Source organism: Gopherus flavomarginatus, chromosome 4, assembly GCF_025201925.1.
Source record: "Gopherus flavomarginatus isolate rGopFla2 chromosome 4, rGopFla2.mat.asm, whole genome shotgun sequence".
In the NCBI taxonomy this organism is placed as follows: Eukaryota; Metazoa; Chordata; order Testudines; family Testudinidae; genus Gopherus; species Gopherus flavomarginatus.
The window spans coordinates 64,671,538-64,694,047 of NC_066620.1; the positions used below are offsets into that span (position 1 = coordinate 64,671,538).

Genomic DNA, 22,510 nt, shown 5'->3' on the forward strand with positions numbered 1-22,510 from the left:
TGGATTCGGCCATGGGGGCAGCGGAGTGATCTGTCCCAGTCACTGCCACAGGGCCTGAGAAGGGCTCTGCCAGCCCCGGCCACAGTATGGTTTATGTACTCTTTGGCTAGGTGGCCTGGTGACAGGGAGATGCATGCCATCTATGACCTCAATGCAGTTAGAGAACCCCATTGCAGCAAAACCATCCACTACGTACCATCCACATTGCCCAGAGTCACTACCCTTCTTAGCAGAAGTTGATTAATGGCCCTGCACACTTGGATTATAACAGCTCCCAAAGTGAATTCACCAACTCTAGATTGATTACGCACTGAGTGGTAGCAGTCTGGCATTGCACACTTCTACAGAGCAATCACCACTCACTTCTCCACTGTTATAGCAGGTCTCATTTTAGTGTTGTTGTGCTTCAGGGCTGGGGAAAGCTCTTCACAAAGTTCCTCGAAAGTGGCCTTTTGCATTCAAAAGTTCTACAGCCACTGCTCATCATCTCATACCTGCAGACTTATGTGATCCCACCAGTCAGTGCTTGTTTCCCAGAACCAGAAATGGCACTCCACCATGTTCAGCTGTTTTATTCTATGGTTTGCAGCAGGGCTGCTTGAATGACATTGCAATGTTTCACACAACATCTCCTATCTCAGCTCTGGAAATATTGCAGGATAAGGTGCAGGGTGTTTGTAATGCTCACCACAAGAATGCACAGCTGAGCGGGGACAATGCTTCTTGGGCTATAGCATGCACATGGCTAATCCAGGCTTTTGAAAAAAGCATGAGAAAGTATGAGTTGTTTGCCATTGATATCAGGGTAGGGAAACAGGGAGGGAGGAAACTGCATCATGGGAGGCTGAAGCCATGTTCCCATTCCTCCTGCGACAATATTTTCATCCCATGAGGCATTGCAAGCCCTTCCTAAATCAACTCTGCAGATAGTTGCACTGTGGGATAGCTACTCATGTTGCACTGCTGTGTTCATCGATGCAATGCTAGTGAGAATACACCCCACTGATACAATGGCCATGGTGTGGACATGCACAATCAACTTAATTACTGCCGCGGCTGGATGTCGACTTACATTAAGTCAACTTAACATTGTAGTGTGGACGTGTCTTGTGAGTGTGCATCTGATGTTAGGAAGGCTACTGAGCAGGAAGCGCAACACTTAAATCCTGGTCTTTTGATCTTCGGATGGGCCATTGAAGTATCTTCCCCATAGGCATTTCCTGGTATTGGTTCCTATCTAAAATCTTAACTATGTAACTATATACAAGGCTAACTAAATCTAGATGTGTTAAAAACCTGGCATTTAGTCAGTCTAAGAAGGATCTGATCCAGAGTGTGGATCAAACTGAAGCAGGTAGAGCACCACACACCTCTTTCATAGCCTTGCCTGTAGAACTTTCAGGAATAGTGAAGTGAGGGAAACAAGGAGGTGTACAAGTGCTCCAATGGGCACTGCTAGCTAAGTTTCCGCCATTAAAGCTGCACCAGTCAGTGCATCCCATGAGTGAGACTATGTAGGGGCCACTAAAAGAAGTGGCAATAATTTTACTTCACTGAATAAGTCACGTACAGTAGTCATAAAATTATTACATCTCAGTATTTTCAGATTACATAGCATCTCCACACCCATCACAATGATGACATACACAAAACAAAACAATGGTATGGAGAAGGATGACTGGACATTTCTATTTTCATAGATTCATAGATCTTAAGGTCAGAAGGGACCATTAGATCATCAACTCTGGTCTCTTGCGTACAACAGGCCATTACATTTCCCCCCTTACCCCAAAACTAAGCCCAATAAATTGTGTTTGACTAACCTATATCTTCCAAAAAGGCATCCAGTCTTGATTTGATGACATTAAGAGATGGAGAACTCTCCACTTCTCGGTAGTTTGTTCTAGTGATTAATCAACCTCACTGTTAGAAATCTGTGCCTAATTTTTAATGTTAATTTCTCTGGTGTCATCTTTCCGCCACTGGTTCTTGTTATACCTCTCTCTACTAGATTAAAGAGTCCTTTAGTACCCAGTATTTTCCTCTCATGAAGGAGCTTGCACGCTATAATCAAGTCACCTCTCAATCCTCTTTTTGATAAATTAAACAGATTGAACTCCATAAGTCTTTCACTGTAAGGCATTTTCTCCAGGCTATATATCGTAGCTCATAATCTCAGGAACAGAAGGATATTCAATTCAATTGAAAGGTTGCACATTTAAAATTAATAAAATCAGATACTTTTTCACAGTACTCAATTAGCTAGTGGAACTCATTGCCATAAGATATCATGGAGGCAAAAATATTAGCAAGATTAAAAGGTTATACATTTATATGGATAATGATAACACCCATAATTAAAATAGTATGGATTAAAAACAAAACAAAAGAAGAATTTTGGAAGGGTTATAAACACACTTGCTTCAGGGCATAAGGAAAACTATAACCAAAGTCAAGAAGAAACTTTCTCTACGGGCAAGGTTCTTTGAACCTTCTCTGAACCATCCATTACTAGAAACTATTGGAAATAAGCTTTATCCAGGTCTTATCCAGGACGGCAATTCCTATGTTCAGTAAAATCAGCCATCTGGCATCCTCTCCTACTTCTCCAAAGTCTCTCATCCTACGGAAAAGCTCCCTATTATCTCCTCCCTTTTTCCCTGTCCTCACCTTAATTCAGGCCTAAAATCTACATGTTTTAATGTTGAAATCTGAATGGACTGCTTCCCTGTCTGCAGGCATTCCTCATTGTGTTCTTCATATGCTACTGTACAAATGATTATAAAGCTTTCCAGATTGTATTGCATAATCCACAGTACAGTAGTGCTCTGAAAACTCATGTCTTCCAGCCACAAGTTTAATGCCTTTTGTCTTCACTGAAGTCTTATCATGCACCTGGCTCATCACCTTAGCAGTTATTGGAGCACTTGCTGCCACGGCTTGATGAATTTCTCTCTCTCGAATCTTGATAGCACGGATGCTAGATTAGTTGTGGCCATATTTTCGTGCCACACTGGAGACCGACATACCATCTCTCAATAAGTCCAACACAGCCAGTTTTTCCTTCAGCGTTGGAACAGATCGCTGTTTTTTCGGCTGAATTAGTTGGTTTGCGTTTAGGGGTCATGTTGTATGAAAAAATGTATCTTTAAACACTAGAATCACAAGCAGCACGGCAAGATGCTCAAGCTATGAGAGGCCCGTGGGAACTGAGACCAACTGAGGGAACAGCAGATTCACATTTCCCATCTCACGCTCACTCCAGGGCATACGCTCATTTTGTGGAATGGTGGGTGGAATTGCCCGCACTATTTACAGGTATCGTGTTGTTTTTCTTTTTTTTTCTGAGCACATATAGTTGAATTCGCGTAAGTTAAATGCGCGTATGATGCGACTCACCTGTACTGACATAGAGTCAAGACTCGAAATGTGGTATTAAAAGACCAGTATGCAGAGTATGGCACTATAGTCTAGGCAATATTAGTTATTTCTTTTAAAAAGAAATGGTGGGTTTTTAAACTTACCTCCAAATACAATTTGTTTGCCTTTAGAGTATTTTCTATTTTTACTACCCTCTTTGCTTGCTCTGGTACTTCAAGACCCATCTTTATCATACACTTAGTTTCTCGGACAATCTCCAGAATTTTGGGATCAAAATTAACAAGCAACTTCCCAGTTTCAGGATGACGTACCAGTAGTGTAGCTTGTAATGCTGCAAGTAAATTAAAGTATATTTTAAAAAAATATTCATAAACTATTGAGTGTTTCTATTGTATAATGAGTCCTTACTCAACTTTTGAGAAAATGTGAATGATTGGGCATGAGGCAATTATGGGTTCAATCCTGCAAGGATGTAAGCACTTTTAGGAGCTGCTCAATTTCTTGCAGGAACAAGTCCAAGAAGAAGATAATACTGAGACAGGAAGATTAAGGAAAAACAAAGCCAAATAAAACCCAAAATGTAAGGCTAGAAAAATGCTAAAATCCAATCCTGCAATCAGGGCACTTTTTCCCATAAGGAGTTCTGTTGGCTTCAAGGGGGCTCCATGTGAGCACAAAATTCTACTTGCATGGATCTATTTTCAGAGTTAAAGCCCAGTGGTTCATCCTATTTTCTGTCTCTCATAGCAGACTGTACAATCAAAGTTGATGATAGTGTGATCTTCAGTCCAGCAGACAAAGGCATAACAAGAACAATGACTGGAAGTTGAAGCTAAATAAATTCAGACAAGAAATATGGAACAATGTTTTAACGATGAGGTAGTTAAACACTGAAACAGCTTACCAGGAACAGCTTACACTGGAAATATTTAAATCAAGATTGGATGTTTTTTCTAAAATGCTCTAGTTCAAGCACAACTTTTGGACTGGAAGCAGAAATTAATATAGGAAGGCGCTATTGCTTGCACTATGCAAGAGATCAGACTAGACCAGCGGTTCTCAAACTGTGGGTCAGAACCCCAAAGTGGGTCACGACCCTGTTTTAATGGGGTCACCAGGGCTGACATTAGACTTATTTGGAGTCCAAAGCTGAAGCCCAAGACCCACCACCCGGGTCCAAAGACAAAGACGAGCCACACCATTCAGGGCCAAAGCCCAAGGGCTTCAGCCCTGGGTGGCGGGGCTCAAGTTACAGGCCCCCTGCCTGAAGCTGAAGCCTTTGGGCTTCAGCTTTGTGGGGCTCGGGCATTGGCTTTGCCCCGCCTGGGGCGGTGAGGCTCAGGACGGCTCAGGCTTTGGTCCTCCTTTCTGGGGTTGTGAAGTAATTTTTGTTGTCAAAAGGAAGTCATGGTGCAATGAAGATTGAGAACACTTGGGCTAGATGATCACAATGATCCCGTCTAGGCTTAAAAGATATCACTATGAATCAGGGCACCTCAACATGGTTTAGAGGCATTTAAGGTATGTTGAGGTACCCTGATTCATAGTCATATATTTAAACACAGTTATCTGTTGCTTTCAAGTTGCACCATATCTATAATATGGTTGTAAGCTTTTCAGAGCAGGGACTATTTGGTTAAGCATGTGCTTAACCCTTTGTAAGATCAGGGCCTTCCACTGTAATCTCTTCAGAGATGGACTGGTTTGTTTTTGGTGCCTAACACACTTTTGAAGCTCAGTGAACAAACAAATTAATAATAATTAATGTTTTAATTGCTAAAAAGTCATGTTATCTTATATCTGGGAGATTTTCTTTTTCTTTTATATATTACTACTTTAGCTAGTTGTACTATAATTCTTATTCAATATAACCTACATAACTAAAAATGTAATGTAATATCAAGATAATTGTGCTTTACAAATAAATCAATCATTGGCCCCATCCAGCAAGTAGTTCCATAATGCAAACCCCTTTACCCACAAAATCATTCAGATGGAGGGGTCTGTGCTATCATGTATACTTGCAGAAGCAGGACTATAATTTGCATTTTAAAGGCTAAAATATTTTAAAAAATTTAAGTTGATTTTCTATAAATCTAGCAGTTGTCAACAACACATTAGAACAAATTGCAATAAAACATTATAACAGGCAGAACAAGGCTGATGTGAAAAACTTACACACATTTATTAGAAGTCTAACATACCTAACTACTCACCATACTGTAGCTGAGAAATTTCCTTCACCCAAGCCATGTGATAGAGTACCTCAAATTCCACCAATACATAGGAAATTTTATTGAATAATCGAACCACTGCTTTACCTTCTGGACTTGTCAAGATATCTGAATTTTTCTATTAAAACAGTGCAAATTAAAATTATAAACATATCAAACAGTGTTTCAACTTGATGCCAAATGAAAATTGTTTAAAATTATTTACTATGCATTTTTGAAGCTTTAAATCTCAAATTAAATTTATATTTAAAGCATGCTCTCAAGTATAGTATCATCCAAATATATGGCCTGCTGAAATCAATAGGAGATTGGCCTAAGTAATTAAAAAAAAACAAAAAACTCTGCCTTTTTTCTCAATAATACTTTAAAAAGTGACAATTTTACTCTATTGTGCAAAGGACTTATAACTTCTGTTGAAATGGATTCTCAGCACTGCTCAGGATTTGGATTAATCTGAATAAAGGAGATTTTTGAGGCTAAACACACAAATTTCACTTTTATTATTACTTTAAATAATTACATGCAAAGCAATTAAATTATGCAAATTATAAATAATTTGGATAACAAAAAATGTCACATACAAAGTTATTAATCAAATATCAAGATGCTGTGGTATTTTTAATTTGATTGAGAAATTTTATTTATATTATTTGAAAACCAAACAGGATAGCACTTTGCTAGATGATGGACAGAGCATCCAGTAAGGCCTTTCTTACTGACTGGTCTCATCCTGCCTCATAGGTGCTATTATCTGTAATGATGAAATATATCTTCAAATGATACTTCATTCAAAGATCTGAAAACATTTACTCAGTTCTCTGAAAACATCTGCTCAGTGTGCAGCAGCAGTTAAAAAGTTAACAGAATGTTAGGAACTATTATGAAAGGAATAGATAATAAGACGTATCATAATGCCATTATATAAATCCATAGTACGCCTGCACCTTGAATACTACATGTAGTTCTGGTCACCCCACCTCAACAAGATATATTATAATTGGGAAAAGAACAGAGAAGAACAACAAAAATAGTTGGAGGTATGGAACAGCTTCCATATGAGAAGACATAAAAAGACTGGGATTGCACAACTTAGAAAAGAGACAACTAAGGGGGAATATTAGAGGTCTATAAAATCATAAATGGTGTGAAGAAAATGAATGAAGAAGAGTTATTCACATAACACAAGAACCAGAGATCACCCAATGAAGTTAACAGGCAGCAAGTTAAAAACAAACAAAAGGAAGTACTTCTTCACACAATGCATGATCAACCTGTGGAACTCATTGCCAGGAGATGTTGTGAAGACCAAAAGTATAACTGGGTTAGATAAAGAATTAGACAAGTTCCTGGAGGATAGGACCATCAATGGCTATTAGCCAAGATGGTCAGGGATGCAACCCAATGCTCTGGCTGTCTTTTAGCCTCTGACTGCCAGAAGCTGGGACTGGATGACCAGGGATGGATCACTCAATAATTGCCATGCTCTGTTCATTCCCTGTGAAGCATCTGGTACCAGAAAATGTCAGAAGACAGGATACTAGGCTAGATGGACCATTGGTCTGTCCCAGTATGGCCATTCTTCTGTTCTTATGACTGCATTTCCAATAATTCAACGCCTGCTACCACAATGCTGGAGCACTTGTTTAATACTGAGTCAAATACCACACTACCTGAATCCCCAGAAGTGCTTCTTGCAGAATCAGTGTTTTCCTAGCAATTTCACATGCAAATACTGATGTTGCCTCGCACATGAGAAGTGACAAGTTCACAGCCAGAGGTGGTCTTGTCACTGGATCACAAGTAAACCAAGTATGGATTGTTTATTAAATCTATAATTTTCCCTCACATAAGTAATGATCAACTTACATAGAAAAAGTTGATTGGTTCACTTATCCGCCGGAAAAGCTGCCGCACCCACAGTATCTTTCCGGCTACAGGGGGCATGTTTCGGGCAAGAGGAGGGTCATCTTTTTGAGCCTGATAAAGCTGAAATAAATTCACTATTAGTAAATGCAAGGATATAAAATTGTTGAAAAATTAAAATGGCTTCCTCTAATATTTCAGATTAATATCTCTTCCCTGGCCAAAACATAGGGAAATAATGGAGCTGCCAGTAATGGTTTCTTCACTAAAATAATAATATATTCTGAACAGATATAGCTTCTAAATGGAATTAAATGCCCAAATTGCTAGGAGGAATGGCGGGGGGCCTTCCTCCATGGGTTCGCTGGAGTGGGACCCAGTGGGGGCCCTGCTGCTAGCCAAACTCATGAAGATGGGGCCTGAAGATGATCCAGAGGCCTTTCCTGAAACTTTTGAATGGGTGGCAAGAGCAGCACACTGGTCACTGTAGCAATAGCCAGACTTACCCCACACTTGACCAGGACAACAGAGGCTGCCTATTGTGTACTAGACCCAGTGACGGCATGGGATTATGCCCAAGTCAAAGCAGCCATTTTAGACTCGTTGGATATCCCAGAAATGTTCCACCAGCAATTTCATGAGGAATGATATTCCTCAGGGGCCTAGGAACTGCAGGACTTGTGCCAGCAGTGTCTAAAACCCAAGACAAGGACAGGGTTTCTACTGGTCTGAAGAAGAGCTCCTCCTGAGTTCTCCCTCACAAGAGTTCATGAGGTCCACTTCACATCAACAAGCCAGGTGAGACCAAATATATTACCACCCTAGATCTTACAAAGGGATACTGGCAAATCCCACTAACTCTGGAGTCTCGAGAAAAAACAGTCTTCCCCTCCACACACACAGCCTACATCAGTTTCAGACCATGCTGCCTTGGCTACATGGGGCCCCACCACTGTTCCAATGTCTAACGGACCAGGTCACCCAGCTAGACAATAGTAATGTCATGGCCTACCTCAATTATATTGCTTTCTATAGCCAGAACTAGGAGGACACTGTGAAGAAGGTACTCCAGTCCCTCAAGGAGAACCCCACAAAATGCTGTATAGGCATAGACAAAACTATTTACCTGGGATATACATTGGGGAATGGACAGATACAACTTCTTATAGACAAGGCACAGGCCTCAAAGGCCTGCCTTGTTGCCACCTCAGAGAAGTATGAGTGTCAGTCCCTGTGGGTCTTGAAGCCGAGTCCGCAGTGGCCCTCTGAATCTTCTTGCTCCAATCCTCCACCCAGCAGCTAACAGACAACATCTGGGACTGGGATTCGTGAAGCCCAACTGGGACACTAGCTCCACCCCCACATTCTGATTAGAAGAGCTCTAATGCTTCTGGATTTAAGCCAGAAGAGGAAACAGGAAGTTGTCTGTACAACTGGGCTTCACCCTGCCACAGACTGCTGGTCTGGTGTTCATCTGCTCCTGCCTTCTGATCCTGACCTTCTGGTATCCTGACTTGGCCTGACTCTTGGTAACTGCCTCCTAGTTCCTGCCCGCCAGTTGGTCCCTTGATTCTGATATCCTGGTATTCCACCCAACCTGATTGCTGGTAATTGGCTTCTGGTCCCTGGACCCATGCCTGACACTAACTCTTAGTTCAGGCCGCCCAGGCCCCAGCCCTGATAACCAGGTTTTGGAACTGGCAGGATCCTATAACTGGTTTGTGCCAGGAATATCATCTACTGCAGCCTCTCTCATCGATCTGTTCAATGACAGCAGCCTGAGAAAGATCTGCTGGATAGAAACTTGTGAGAAGGCCTTTCAGAGCCTAAAGGATCACCTCTGTGGGGAGCTTGCTTTCTAGAGCTCAGACTTCACCAAGAAATTTCTCCTACAAATTGATGCCTCAGAAGTTGAGTTGGGGGCTGTCTCATCCCAGGTGGTCAATGGCAAGGAACTCTCCCTGAGCCACAAACAGTTCCTAAGAGAGAAGGCTTTCTCCGTTATAGAAAAAAAGAGCTAAGCAGTGAAATGGGCAAGACAGTCACTCCAATATTACCTTCTCAGAAGTAAATTAATCCTTGTCACTGATTACACCCCTGTACGATGGATGCAGGACTACATAAACATACACTAGATACCCTTTAGTTCATGGCAGCAGCATCTACATCGGGGAGTTAGAGCGTGTGGCAAACAGCCAATGCTACTGTGATGGGTCCCATGCTTTTGCTTGGTGAGGTGGGTTAGGGCACAAGCCCTGCCCCTATTCTTGGGCTCCGCTAGTGCCCTGGAGTGGGAGAGGAGAGCAGGGAAGAGAGGCAAGTCTGCCCCTTATTCTGCTCCCAGCTCCTTCAGCTTCACAGTCTTCTTACCCTCTTTCCCCTTGGGCAGGGTTTCTCTCAGTCCTCTGTACTGGGGAAGTCCATCTACCCTGCTTGGGCAGAGTCTCCCTTCCCCAGTACTCTGATTCTCTGGTCAACACCAGTACACCTCCAAACTACAGTCAGCTCTCCTTCCCTCCTCCTATCTGACTGAAGCATGGGGTTTATTAGGTCTTGGGCATGGCCTTAATAGGCTCCATGTGCTCTAATTAACCTGCAGTAACCTCGCCTTAGTCCACAGGGAAAAAATGGTTACTTACCTCCCATAACTGTTGTTCTTCGATATGTGTTGCTCATGTCCATTCCAATAGGTGTGCGCACACTGTGTGCACAATTGCCAGAAAGCTTTTCCCCTAGCGGTACCCATCGGGTCAGCTGTGGAGACCCCTAGAGTGGTGCCTTTATGGCGGTGTATATATGTCCCTGCTGACCAAGGAATACCAAGACCTGTTTAGGAGGGTGGCAGTTAACCTTAACCTCCAGGCAGAGGAGGTTATAGAGGATTCGGATCCAATGGTGGACCTCCTCACTCCCATGGGTCCTTCTATAGTGGCCTTGCCCCTCGTAAGGACAATTCAGAACACCACGAAAGTGCTCTGGCAAACCCAGGCCTCTATACCACCAAGGTCTAAAGGTGTCAAGAGACACTACTTTGTGCCCCAAAAGGGCCATGAGCACCTTTTTATCCACCCCCAGCCGTGGACTCTGGTGGTGGATGCAGCAAACCACAAGGAGCGGCAAGGACAGCCAGGCCCTGCACCTAAGTCACAGGATGCCAAGAAGCTGGATCTCTTTGGCCGTAAAGTCTATTCAACTGGTAGGCTCCAGCTTCAAATAGCGAATCAGCAGGCAGTGCTTAGCCAATACACGTTTAATTCCTGGAGCTGCTGAATAAGTTCCAGGAGTTAATCCCGGCCAATTCTCGCAAGGAGTTTGGTTTGCTCCTTTAGGAGGGTAGAATGGCGTCTAGGACCACCCTTCAGGCAGCACTGGATGCGGCAGACTCTGCAGCTCAAACAATGGCCACCACCACTGCAATGAGGCACAGTGCGCAGCTCCAGGTTTTGGGTATCCCACTGGAGGTCCAGAACACCATACAGGATCTCCCCTTTGACTGAGAGGGCCTGTTCGCTCAAAACAGACACGTGCCTGCATAGCCTAAAGGACTCTTGGCCTACACACCCCAGTGCCTCAGAGAAAGCCCTTTAGACCTCAGCCCCCATCCCGCTTCTACTCTGGGCCTCCTAGACGAGATCCATCAAGGAGAAGGGGCAGAAATAATACAAGGCGCCCACTGCAGTCCTCCTTGGGCCAAGGCCAGGGTTCAGCCAAACAGCCTCTTGGCCCCAAGTCTAACCACCTCGTCCGGTGAGGAGGAGGAAGAGGTTACTGGGATGGGATCTTCCTGCCCCTCTGGTTCTCTGGAGGTTGAGTCAGGTATCTTGGAACTCCCCGTGACCAGAGGTTCAGGTGCCACTGATGTCGGTGAAGATGGGGCTGCGCTTGCCTGTGGCAGCTCAGCAGACCTGACTCACGCAGGGTCCTTGGGTGGCCAAGTGATGGCTGATGTCAGTTGTTCCACTGGCCTATGGTACCGGGATCTGTCCCAGGACCAGGAGCAACGGTGGCTCCGTCGGGAGACAGAAGATTCGGCATCTGACTCTGACGAGTATTCTGTACCTGACCACAGAGGAGCGGAACCCGACGGTGCCGACGAGCAGTACTGGGGAGACGGAGATCGGCACTGCAACATCATGGGCTTCCCCCAATGATGAAACAACAGCAGTGCCACCATCAGTGCTGCCATTGGTGCCATGATGGATGTCGGAGCTGCCCACGGTGCTGGGCATGACGACGCAGTCAGTGCCATCACCGGTGCTACTGGCAGTGCCTGAGTTTGTTAAGCCAGGCGCCACATCTGTTGGGCCGAGTACTGTGCCGTCATGGCAATGAGGTCTCGAGCTGCCTCATATGTATCCTGAGTGGAAGGGAGGTCAAGCTCTCCCTCCAAATCATCCCGGGTAGGGAAGTCCGTTCTTGCCTGACTCAACAGCTCTGCCACTGGGGCCAGAGTCAACAGTGCCAATTCTTGAGGACCAGACCAAAGTCGTCTCACTGGAGCCCTCCTCGGCTTTTTGCCAGGGGAATGTCCCCTGTCTCATTTCTTTTTCTTATGCGGCACTGGAGACTGCGAACAGTGCCATCTGGTGGCACTGGCCTTGCGGGCTGGGAAACGGTGCCAGTGCTCCCTGGCAGAGCCCTTCCTCAATACCGGGACATCCCACTCCGAGGCCAGTGCACTGCGTACCAAGGATGCTGGTGTTGGCTGTGGCTTTGGCTGAAGGGCCGACTCCATCAGAAGGAGCTTCAGACGATAGTCTTGCTCCCTCTTAGTCCTGGGTCTGAAGCCCCTGCAAATAGGGCACTTATCTGTCTGATGGTCCTCCCCGAGGCATTTGAGATAGGCGGTGTGCGCATCCCTTGTGGGCATAGGTTTCGCACACCTCTCGCACACCTTAAACCCCTGCAACTGAGGCATACCCCGGCACTGGGGAGAGTAGAACGGGGGAAGCCCCCGAAGGAAGGTAAACTGATCCACAACTATTGACAACTGACTAACGACTATTTACACAAAAACAAGGGAACAACTAGGTAAGACACTTGCATATGCAAGAGACTGAGCTGGTCCAACGATCATCCCAGGCGGTAAGAAGGAACTGAGCAGGCAGCAGGTAGGCAGGGACATATATGCACTGCCATAAAGGTGCCACTCTAGGGGTCTCCACAGCTGACACGACGGGTTCCACTAGGGGAAAATCTTTTCAGTGATCGTGCATGCAGTGCGCACACACCTGTTGGAATGCACATGAGCAATCACTCGAAGAAGAATAAGGCTCTGATCATCCTGGGACTTATACACCTCCCATCTATCACTCTTCTGCTGCCCTCCAGCTCTGCTGTATCACAAGTGCTACACATTACAGAATTATGCAGTTCACACCCCCGTCGACTGGTCTGTGGCACCATGTACACAAACCTGTAATCACATTTTAAATAGGGATTTAGGCACTTAGGCATCTTAATCCCATTGACTGTCAATGGGATTTTGACTCATAACTGCCTAAATCCCTTTTGAAAGTGAGATTTAGGCTACTAAATCAGATAGGCATTGCAATGCTGAGCACAGCACACCTACATACCTTAAAAAAATCCAGGCCTAAATCTAGAATACTACCATGCCTTAAATTTATCTGGGCCCCTTCTGGAGACCAATCTCAGGGAGAATATTCAGATGATGCATTTCCACTATGCTGGGAGTCAAAGAAAGAATATCATATCCCTGATTCTAGAAATGGAGCAGTAAGGAAAGATTTAATTTAAAGACAGTGCTAGGGAAGAGAACAGTACTGACAGAGGCATCATGTCTCAACTTGGTACCAAATGCAATCTCCCTGAGAGTAAAGGGGATTCAGTCTCATTATAAACCCTCATTTCCCAGTACCATATACCAAACCAGTACCAGAGTTGGAAGTGTTAGTATCTGTTCGTAAATATTAACTCTTTTAGTCCTTTTCTTTCTGTATATTTGATTCATTTATATATCCACTATTCTCTAGAATTTTTATGATATTAACAAAGTGTATGTTGAATTGTAAGGCCCCAAACACTGGTCCTTAACTGATAAGTAATCCCATTCAGGAATTCTGTGTGTTAGACTGTATCTAATAATCCGTGGCAATTCCATGTCTATAGAACTGTAGATAGTCTTGTTACTGTACATGTTTCCTATTAGAGAATCAGTAGGGAAGAATGATTCTGGGGGAAGAAAACCCCCCTGAAAGATATTATCTTGAAGTCTTCTCAGCTGTAAATAATTATGCCTTCACACATAAATCAGGTAAATTGAGAATATATAGAAATTACACCAGAATATATATATATTTTATGGCAAAAAGGTTTTCTTTGTTTAAGAACCCTCTATAATGACACCGGTGTTAGAATTAGTTGAGGGATGAAACTGCACATCCCTCTGGTTGCAGTGAAGAAGAGACACAGACCCAGTTCTTTATCACATCAAATGGTGGTAATGCATCTATTCTTTGTGTGTTTTGTATAGTGCTGTACTAATCTCCGATTAATAATCTTTGATTAAATAATTCCAATTGAGCCTGTTATTTGACAAACTTGAGTAATCATTAACTCAGACACACAACAGAACAATACCAGTAAAAAGCATACACTGACCAAATGGGCACTGATAACAAAAATCTCCAATGTCTCTGTACTCAACAGTTTCAATATTTCTGGTTGCGGGGAGTACTACACAGGCAGTCCATGCTCTCTTTTGTGCCAAAGCAGAGAAGGAAGGAAGCCTTGCTCCCTGCATGGCTAAATTACAGATAAGTAAAATCTGGCCCTACTTGATCATATTCCATGTTTTCTAGGGTTCGACAAACTAGGGATGGATTCCCCTACCGCCAATTCTCTCCTGGGAAGCTCTTTTTGATTCATAAATAGTTGGCCTTAAAACAATCAAAGAGCTAACCAGTGACACCAATTTAATAGTTATAACCAGTCTGTGTAGTGGATAATAGTTTACTCAATTAGACACTTACAGCCTGATTCTCATTTGCACTACTTTAGTCATGTAAAGGGGCCAGATGTAAATATAAAGTAGGATGTAAATATAATTAAAGCCCTTTTACAATGTCAAAACAGTATAAAGTGGCCTTGCGTAAAGGATAATTAGATTTATAGACATCATGTTATACCTAGGCAAAATATATTGGACAGCTAATGTGGTCTTGTGTTTTAATAGCTGATATGTAAAACCAAAGTATGGTTATTGCTATATGATTATATATTTTCATTTTGCCAACCTATGTAATAATAGTATAATGTTTTGGTGAGTTTTAAATTGCAAAATCTTCATGAGGGAGCATTCCCCCAGATGTGCCTGGAAAGGAAAAGTGTGCCCACATTTAGACAGGATGTTTTCTTTGGTAAGATGCAGGAAGAAGTATAATAAATCAAGACTAATAAAATAGGCTAAAAAATAAACTAGGAACTCTTTAGATTAGAATATATTTAAATATTGGAGATTTTATACTTACACACTATTTGAAATGTCTAATTACACAAAAAAGAATTACCTTTTTAGTAGCTTCAAGTTCTGCTACGTAATGCTGAAGAATAAGTCCAACAGTATGTGCTATTTCCTGCTGAAGACATGGCATATTCAGCTTCTGAAACCTATATTAGATTATAATCAAATTCAAGAAATTAGAGTGATTTCCTTTAAATAATGTTTCTGCAGATCTAATAATGTAGGATGGAACTTTGGGATATATAAAGTTATATGAGCACTATGCAAAAACTAGAGCGTGACAAAAAAAATTGCTCCAAGGATAAATCCTAGCCAAACCTGTCTGAGATTATCATTAAACTAAGAAACAGAGGAATGTTTAAAATATGTTAGAAATCCAGTATTCATCCATGGGCTTTCAAAGTCTGCATTGTCCATAAAGACACAAATACATTGTATTAGACTAGGTCATTCATTTTTAAATTAACATTACTACTTAAAAATATTTTGTAAGCATAATTTCCATTACCGTTGAAGTAGCTGAACTGAATGTTGTGAAGACAAAATTCTTCCAAAACAGGTATTCATAAATGTCTGTATCTGCACCTAAGACAAATATGAGTATTTCCAGCTATATTAAATTTTATGGATGTGACTAATGACTAGTAATTTACATATTTCTGTATTAATTTACTATAGCTTTCCTACATGTTTAATAAGAGTATTTTACAAAAACTATACCTTCTTAATGTAATAAAAAGATACAGAAAGACCACTATGACAATCTAGAAAGAGAAAACAAGGAAGATCAAGACAAGAAATCATGGCTGTTTCTATGTTGTTTCAAATCATATATATTTGCATGTTCAACATATACATAATTGTCTCTGAATATTTTCTCTTGAGTATTTACTGATAGCAGAAATTGTAACAACAGTTACTCCAAAGGTGAGTTATTAATAAAATAGATCTCAACTCCTGGGTCCATGCTCCTAATGTGTGACTGGAAGTGCAACATAGAGTCTTCTGGACCCCAGAGCTCAGATCCTGAAGACTGCTAAGACTCAAGGGCCACAAAGCCAAAGCCAAGTTTATTAGCAATAATAACAGCAAAACAAGACATAACCCATACATCCAAACTGAGCTCCCTTATTAAACCCATTACTGCAGTACCTATAAGTCTTACCTACACCAAAACTCTGATAACTTTGTTATATATCATTGGGAGGGCATCCAACCTGCCCTGATCTTAAAGAGATGGCACCCTATCAACGAAGGTAATTCTAGTAGTTGGAATTCTAAAGCCATTAAACCTTCCTAAGGAGAGGCAGAGCAACTCCACTTGCTGTAATAAGCAATAAACCCCTTTAGGTGCTGTGATCACTCAGCCAACAACATGCAGGGACATACCCAGCAAAATTGCATGAATGCTCTCTAAGCCACTCATGAACTATACAGAGAGACACCAGCAAACCCCCCAACCCTTGCACCCAAGAAATATACCATTTTATGCAGCTCAAGACCTTCTCTTGAACAATGCAAACTCATTAATTAGTTCACCACTTCATCAAAGGATACTGAACATGCATCAGCCTGTGTAATCTGAGCAGATTCCTCAAGCACTTTAAATAAACTCACTGGTAAGCATAAAACATTAAAATAAGCGTATTAACAACAGAAAGATAGATTTTGAGTGATTATAAGTGCTAGGTGTAAAGCACAGAGATGGTTACATGAGAAATAAAAAATAAAAAAGTTTAGAATTTAGACTGCTATATCAGACTAAGCAAGGTTTGAATCAAGCAGTTTTTCTATGTGTTCTAAGCAAGTCACAGTTATTAATACACAGGCTGAATTCCCTGCTCAGTTTGGGACCAAACTCCACACTTCAAAGTCTTTTTCTTCCCAGTGTTTTTGTAGCCTTCAGAGTAGATATGGGAGGGGAAAGGTCTTGGCTGATGTTACAGACTCCAATTTATGCCGCCCAAACCATGTGCATGGAAAGATACTGTCTCAAACATCTTGTCAGGGGTCGTATGTTTTATGTGCCCTGCTGAGACACCAGGCCTCCATTGTCTATGTGCTTCGGTAGGGATCCAGTGGAAGAGTGGGGTCCTTAATGGGCCCATCAACCCCTGGCTGGCTAGTCCGAATGTAAATCTGTCTTGGGGATGTTAGTTGGTCCCTTGTTGCCACCAAAAGGCCAGCTGTGGGCATCTCAGACTCAAAACATATTTCAGTAACACACAGAGCAAAACTTCATAACTTCACATACAATGGTAACACATTATTCAACAAGATAGTAATGTTCAAGAGATCATGACTTCTCAAATGACACCTCACAAAGCATAGTGATTGCACATGTCTATTCTACTTAGGTGACTCCCAATTAGTACTTTTTGGTGGGACTTGGAGTCTACTTAAAAGAGTATTGCGGCACAGCTTTCCCAAAGTCTGAATCAGCTCTGGAGGTAGTGGTGATGGCATAATGCTTGGCAAAAGTATGTACCAAAGACCAAGTTGCTGCTCTACAGATGTCCAATAGAGATTTACTTCTTAAGAAAGCCACTGAAGGAGCCTGGGTTCTCATGGAATGAGCTGAAAGCTTACACGGAAGTAAGGTGTTAGCTACCTCATAACCAAGAGATATGCAAGCAGTTATCCAATTAGAAAGTTTTGAGCTGATATTGCCTTCATTCTCTCTGCACAGGATATAAATAGCTGAGGTGAGGTACTAAAGAACTTCATCCCATCCATGTAAAAAGAGAGGACCCATCTGACGTCCAGTGTCTGAAGACTCTCTTCATGCCTATTCATGGCAAATATAGTGCCCATCTTTAAAAAAGGGAAGAAGGAGAATCCAGTAAACTACAGACTGGTCAGCCTCACCTCAGTCCCCGGAAAAATCATGGAGCATGCCCTCAAGGAATCCATTTTGAAACACTTGGTGGAGAGGAAGGTGATCAGGAACAGTCAACATGGATTCACCAAGGGCAAGTCATGCCTGACCAACCTGATTTCCTTCGATGATGAGATAACTGGCTCTGTGAATATGGGGAAAGCAGTGGACCTGATATACCTTGACTTTAGCAAAGCTTTTGATACGGTCTTCCACATTATTCTTGCCAGCAAGTTAAAAAAGTATGGATTGAATGAATGGACTATAAAGTGGACAGAAAGCGCGCTAGATCATCAGCCTCAACGAGTAGTGATCAACGGCTCGCTGTCTAGTTGGCAGCCAGTATCAAGAGGAGTGCCCCAGAGGTCTGTCCTGGGGCCGGTTTTGTTCAACATCTTCATTAATGATCTGGATGATGAGATGGATTGCACCCTCAGCAAGTTCGCAGATGACACTAAGCTGAGGGGAGAGGTAGATACATTGGAGGGTAGGGGTAGTGTCCAGAGTGACCTAGACAAATTGGAGGATTGGGCCAAAAGAAATCCGATGAGGTTCAACAAGGACAAGTGCAGAGTCCTGGACTTCTGACAGAAGAATCCCATGCACTGCTACTGGCTGGGGACTGACTGGCTAAGCAGCAGTTCTGCAGAAAAGGACTGGGGATTACAGTGGACGAGAAGCTGGATATGAGTCAACAGTGTGCCCTTATTGCCAAGAAGGCTAATGGCATATTGGGCTGCATTAGTAAGAGCACTGCCAGCAGATCGAGGGAAGTTATTATTCCCCTCTATTCAGCACTGGTGAGGTCACATCTGGAGTATTGTGTCCAGTTTTGGGGCCCCTACTACAGAAGGGATGTGGACAAATTGGAGGGAGTCCAGCAGAGGACAATGAAAATGATTAGGGGGCTAGGGCACATAATTTATGAAGGAACTGAGCTTATTTAGTCTGCAGAAAAGAAGAGTGAGGGGGGATTTGATAGCAGCCTTCAACTACCTGAAGGGGGGTTCCAAAGAGGATGGAGCTAGGCTGTTCCCAGTGATGACAGATGACAGAACAAGGAGCAATGGCCTCAAGTTGCAGTGGGAGAGGTCTAGACTGGATTTTAGGAAAAACTATTTCACTAGGAGGGTGGTGAAGCACTGGAAGGGGTTACCTAGGGAGGCGGTGGCCACCAAATGAAATTAATAGGCAGCAGGTTTAAAACAAATAAAAGGAAGTTCTTCTTCACACAGCGCACAGTCAACGTGTGGAACTCCTTGCCTGAAGAGGTTGTGAAGGCTAAGACTACAACAGAGTTTAAAAGAGACCCGGATAAATTCATGGAGGTTAAAGTCCATTAATGGCTATTATCCAGGATGGGTAAGGAATGGTATACCTAGCCAGGGAGAGAATTATAGCTGCTAGGGACACTTACCCTGAATTTCAGATGTCTGACATGCTTCTTCAATTGTCTGAAATCTTATATCAGCCTCCAATCCCTGTTTTTCTTGGGTATCAGAAAGTATCTCGAATAGAATCCTTTTCCCTTGTGTTGAATGGGACTGGTGTTATGCCTCTTAGACTTAGAAGCAATGAAATCTCATGTGTCAGCAAATGATTCTGAGAGGGATCCCTAAAGAGGGACAGAGAAGAGGGTTGGAAGGGCATGATGGAAGTAAATTGGACAATACAACCCAAACTAATGGCTTTCAATGCCTGTTTGTCTGATGTTATAGTCTCCCATGCTTGATGAAACAGAGAGAAGTAGTGCCCACACAGAGGAAGGGGGTTTGTGCTTTGCAGCAGAGAAAACCTGGTCATTAAGTGGTCTGGACTCTTGACCGAACCATCAGAACTGGTGCTTGGACAGCTGCAGCGGCACAGGAGCCAGCAAACAGAGCTGTAAACAGGGCGTTTCAGTGGGAGTTCTGTTGGAGGAGAAGGTTTTTGTATTTTGTGTATTGTATTTTGTAGTTTATATGTGTGGAGGCTGCTAGGGGCAGTGTGCTGAGAGAGAAGCTGAGCCCTGACTGGGGGGCGGGTGGGCTTCTCTGCTCAGGGGTCCTATAAAGATAGCCAGCCAGCCAGTCAGGCAGCGGCATAGACAGCTGCAGCGGCACAGGAGCCAGCAAACTGAGCTGTCAACAGGGGAGTTTCAGTGGGAGTGTACATAGGGAGTTTGCGGGGGAGACTAAGAGACCTACGCAGAGGAATAGACAGGCTAGTGAAGGGAGTGGATGGTGTTCTGCCGTTCTGGTAGCTGTTGGGGGTTTGTTTTGCTGTAGGTTGTGGTGGTATGCTTTGGTTTGTGTTTCCTGGACTAACAAGTGTGAGGTGGGAAGGTTATGTCCTATACAGAGGCAGCAGTGAAAGATACAATGAGGATGACTGGATGTGGAAGCTGCGTCATGAACATGATCCTGGAGGGGGTACTTGAAAAGAGTTTCATCTGCATGAAGTGCCGCCTGATAGAGCTTATGGAAGAAAAGATCTGAGGACTGGGGATGCAGGTGGAAACTCTGGTCAAGTTTAGAAGGGGGTTCAAGCGGATGACGGAGAAAGGACATGAGGAGGCTGAAGGGAAAAGCTCAGACTTGCAGATGGAAGCAGGACCAAAGAATTCTGAGGGGAGACTGCTGGGTGAGGAAAGTGGACGGTGGAAGCATGTGACTAAGAAAACCAGGCAGAAGAAAAGACGGACCAGTGAAGGAGAAATAGAACTCAGGAACAGGTTTGCAGAGTTGGAAAATGAAGAAGGGGCACAGCAGGTGGTCGCTGAAGGTGAGAGGGCAAGGAAGAAGAGAACAGCAGCTAGTCCTATAGGAAGAGGCGAAGAGTCAATGGAGACAACACCAAATATGAGCCCAAGGAGGATACTGGATGGGTTGCGGAGGATTGCAAGGGACAATAGAAATCGGGAGGACTTGCAGCCAGAAGGAACAGGGGATAGACCGGAGAATCGCACTGTCACCGGGAAAAGGCAGGTCTATGTGATTGGGGACTCCTTACTGAGAAGAATAGACAGGCCTGTAACTAGAGCTGATCCAGAGAACAGAAGAGTATGCTGTCTGCCGGGTGCTAAGATACGGGATGTGGACCTTAGGCTGAAAAGGATCCTAATGGAAGTGGGAAAGAATCCGCTGATTGTCCTTCATGTGGGAACAAATGATATGGCTAGATTCTCGCTGGAACATATCACGGGAAACTATGCCAGACTGGGGAAGATGCTTAAGGAAATCGAGGCTCAGGTGATCTTCAGTGGGATTCTGCCTGTTCCTAGAGAAAGGCAACAAAGGTGTGACAAGATCATGGCGATCAACAGATGACTCAGACAGTGGTGCTATAAGGAGGGCTTTGGGATGTATGGCCACTGGGAAGCATTCATGGACAGAGGACTGTTCTCTCGGGATGGACTTCAAATGAGTAAGGAGGAAATAGACTTCTAGGATGGAGGCTGGCACAACTGATTAAGAGAGCTTTAAACTAGAAATTTGGGGGAGATGGTTGGGAGATGTCTAGGTAATCTCCATGCCGGAATTTAACATTGAGAGGGAAGAAAACAAAGTAAGAAAGGATACAGCCATGGGTAGGAGAATGGACATAAGGAGGAAGCGTAGTGTAGATACCAGTCTAATAGGTGATACTGGTGGTAGAATGTCTGTGCCTAATTGGGTAAAGAATGTCAGTGAAGCCAAATGGCAAAAATTAAGATGTTTGCACACGAATGCGAGGAGCCTAGGTAACAAAACGGAGGAACTAGAGCTACTGGTGCAGGAAGTGAAACCGGATATTATAGGGATAACAGAAACATGGTGTAATAGTAGTCATGACTGGAGTACAGGTATTGAAGGCTATGTGCTGTTTAGGAAAGACACAAATAAAGGCAAAGGTGGTGGAGTAGCATTGTATATCAATGATGAGGTAAACTGTAAAGAAATAAGAAGTGATGGAAGGGATAAGAGAGTCTGTCTGGGCAAAAATCACATTGGGAAAGAAAGCTACTAGAGCCTCCCCTGAGATAGTGCTTGGGGTGTGCTACAGACCGCCAGGATCTGATTTGGATATGGATAGAGATCTCTTTAATGTTTTTAATGAAGTAAACACTAATGGGAATTGTGTGATCATGGGAGACTTTAACTTCACAGATATAGACTGGAGAACAAATGCTAGTAATATTAATAGGGCTCAGATTTTTCTGGATGAAATAGCTGATGGATTCCTTCACCAAGTAGTTGAAGAACCAACTAGAGGGGATGCCATTTTAGATTTGGTTTTGGTGAGTAGTGAGGACCTCATAGAAGAAATGGTTGTAGGGGACAACCTTGGTTCGAGTGATCATGAGCTAATTCAGCTCAAACTAGATGGAAGGATAAACAAAAACAGATCTGGGACTAGAGCTTTTTATTTCAAAAGGGCTAACTATTAAGAATTAAGAAAATTAGTTAAGGAAGTGGATTGGACTGAAGAACTTGGGGATCCGAAGGCGGAGGAGGCCTGGAATTACTTCAAGTCAAAGTTGCAGCAGCCTGCATCCCAAGAAAGGGCAAAAAATTCATAAGCAGGAGTTGCAGACCAAGCTGGATGAGCAAGTATCTCAGAGAGATGATTAAGAAAAAGCAGAAAGCCTACAAGGAGTGGAAGATGGGAGGGATTAGCAAGGAAAGCTACCTTATTGAGGTCAGAACA

The 22,510-nt window shown here is 43.2% G+C and overlaps 2 protein-coding genes across 2 annotated transcripts in view; both read right to left on the bottom strand.

Annotated features, from left to right (window-relative positions):
• DNAH8 (dynein axonemal heavy chain 8) overlaps positions 1-22,510 on the bottom strand; it is a 593,210-nt gene that overhangs the window by 450,122 nt on the left and 120,578 nt on the right. The window contains exons 15-19 of the mRNA XM_050948396.1: positions 15,473-15,549; positions 15,011-15,110; positions 7,482-7,601; positions 5,598-5,733; positions 3,525-3,712 (exon numbers count right to left, since the gene is read on the bottom strand). Of these exons, the coding sequence (XP_050804353.1) occupies positions 3,525-3,712; positions 5,598-5,733; positions 7,482-7,601; positions 15,011-15,110; positions 15,473-15,549 (621 nt within the window). The remainder of the gene's footprint in view (positions 1-3,524; positions 3,713-5,597; positions 5,734-7,481; positions 7,602-15,010; positions 15,111-15,472; positions 15,550-22,510) is intronic.
• The window catches only part of LOC127048750 (myb/SANT-like DNA-binding domain-containing protein 2), a 366,512-nt gene that overhangs the window by 125,298 nt on the left and 218,704 nt on the right, over positions 1-22,510 (bottom strand). The window lies entirely within an intron of this gene.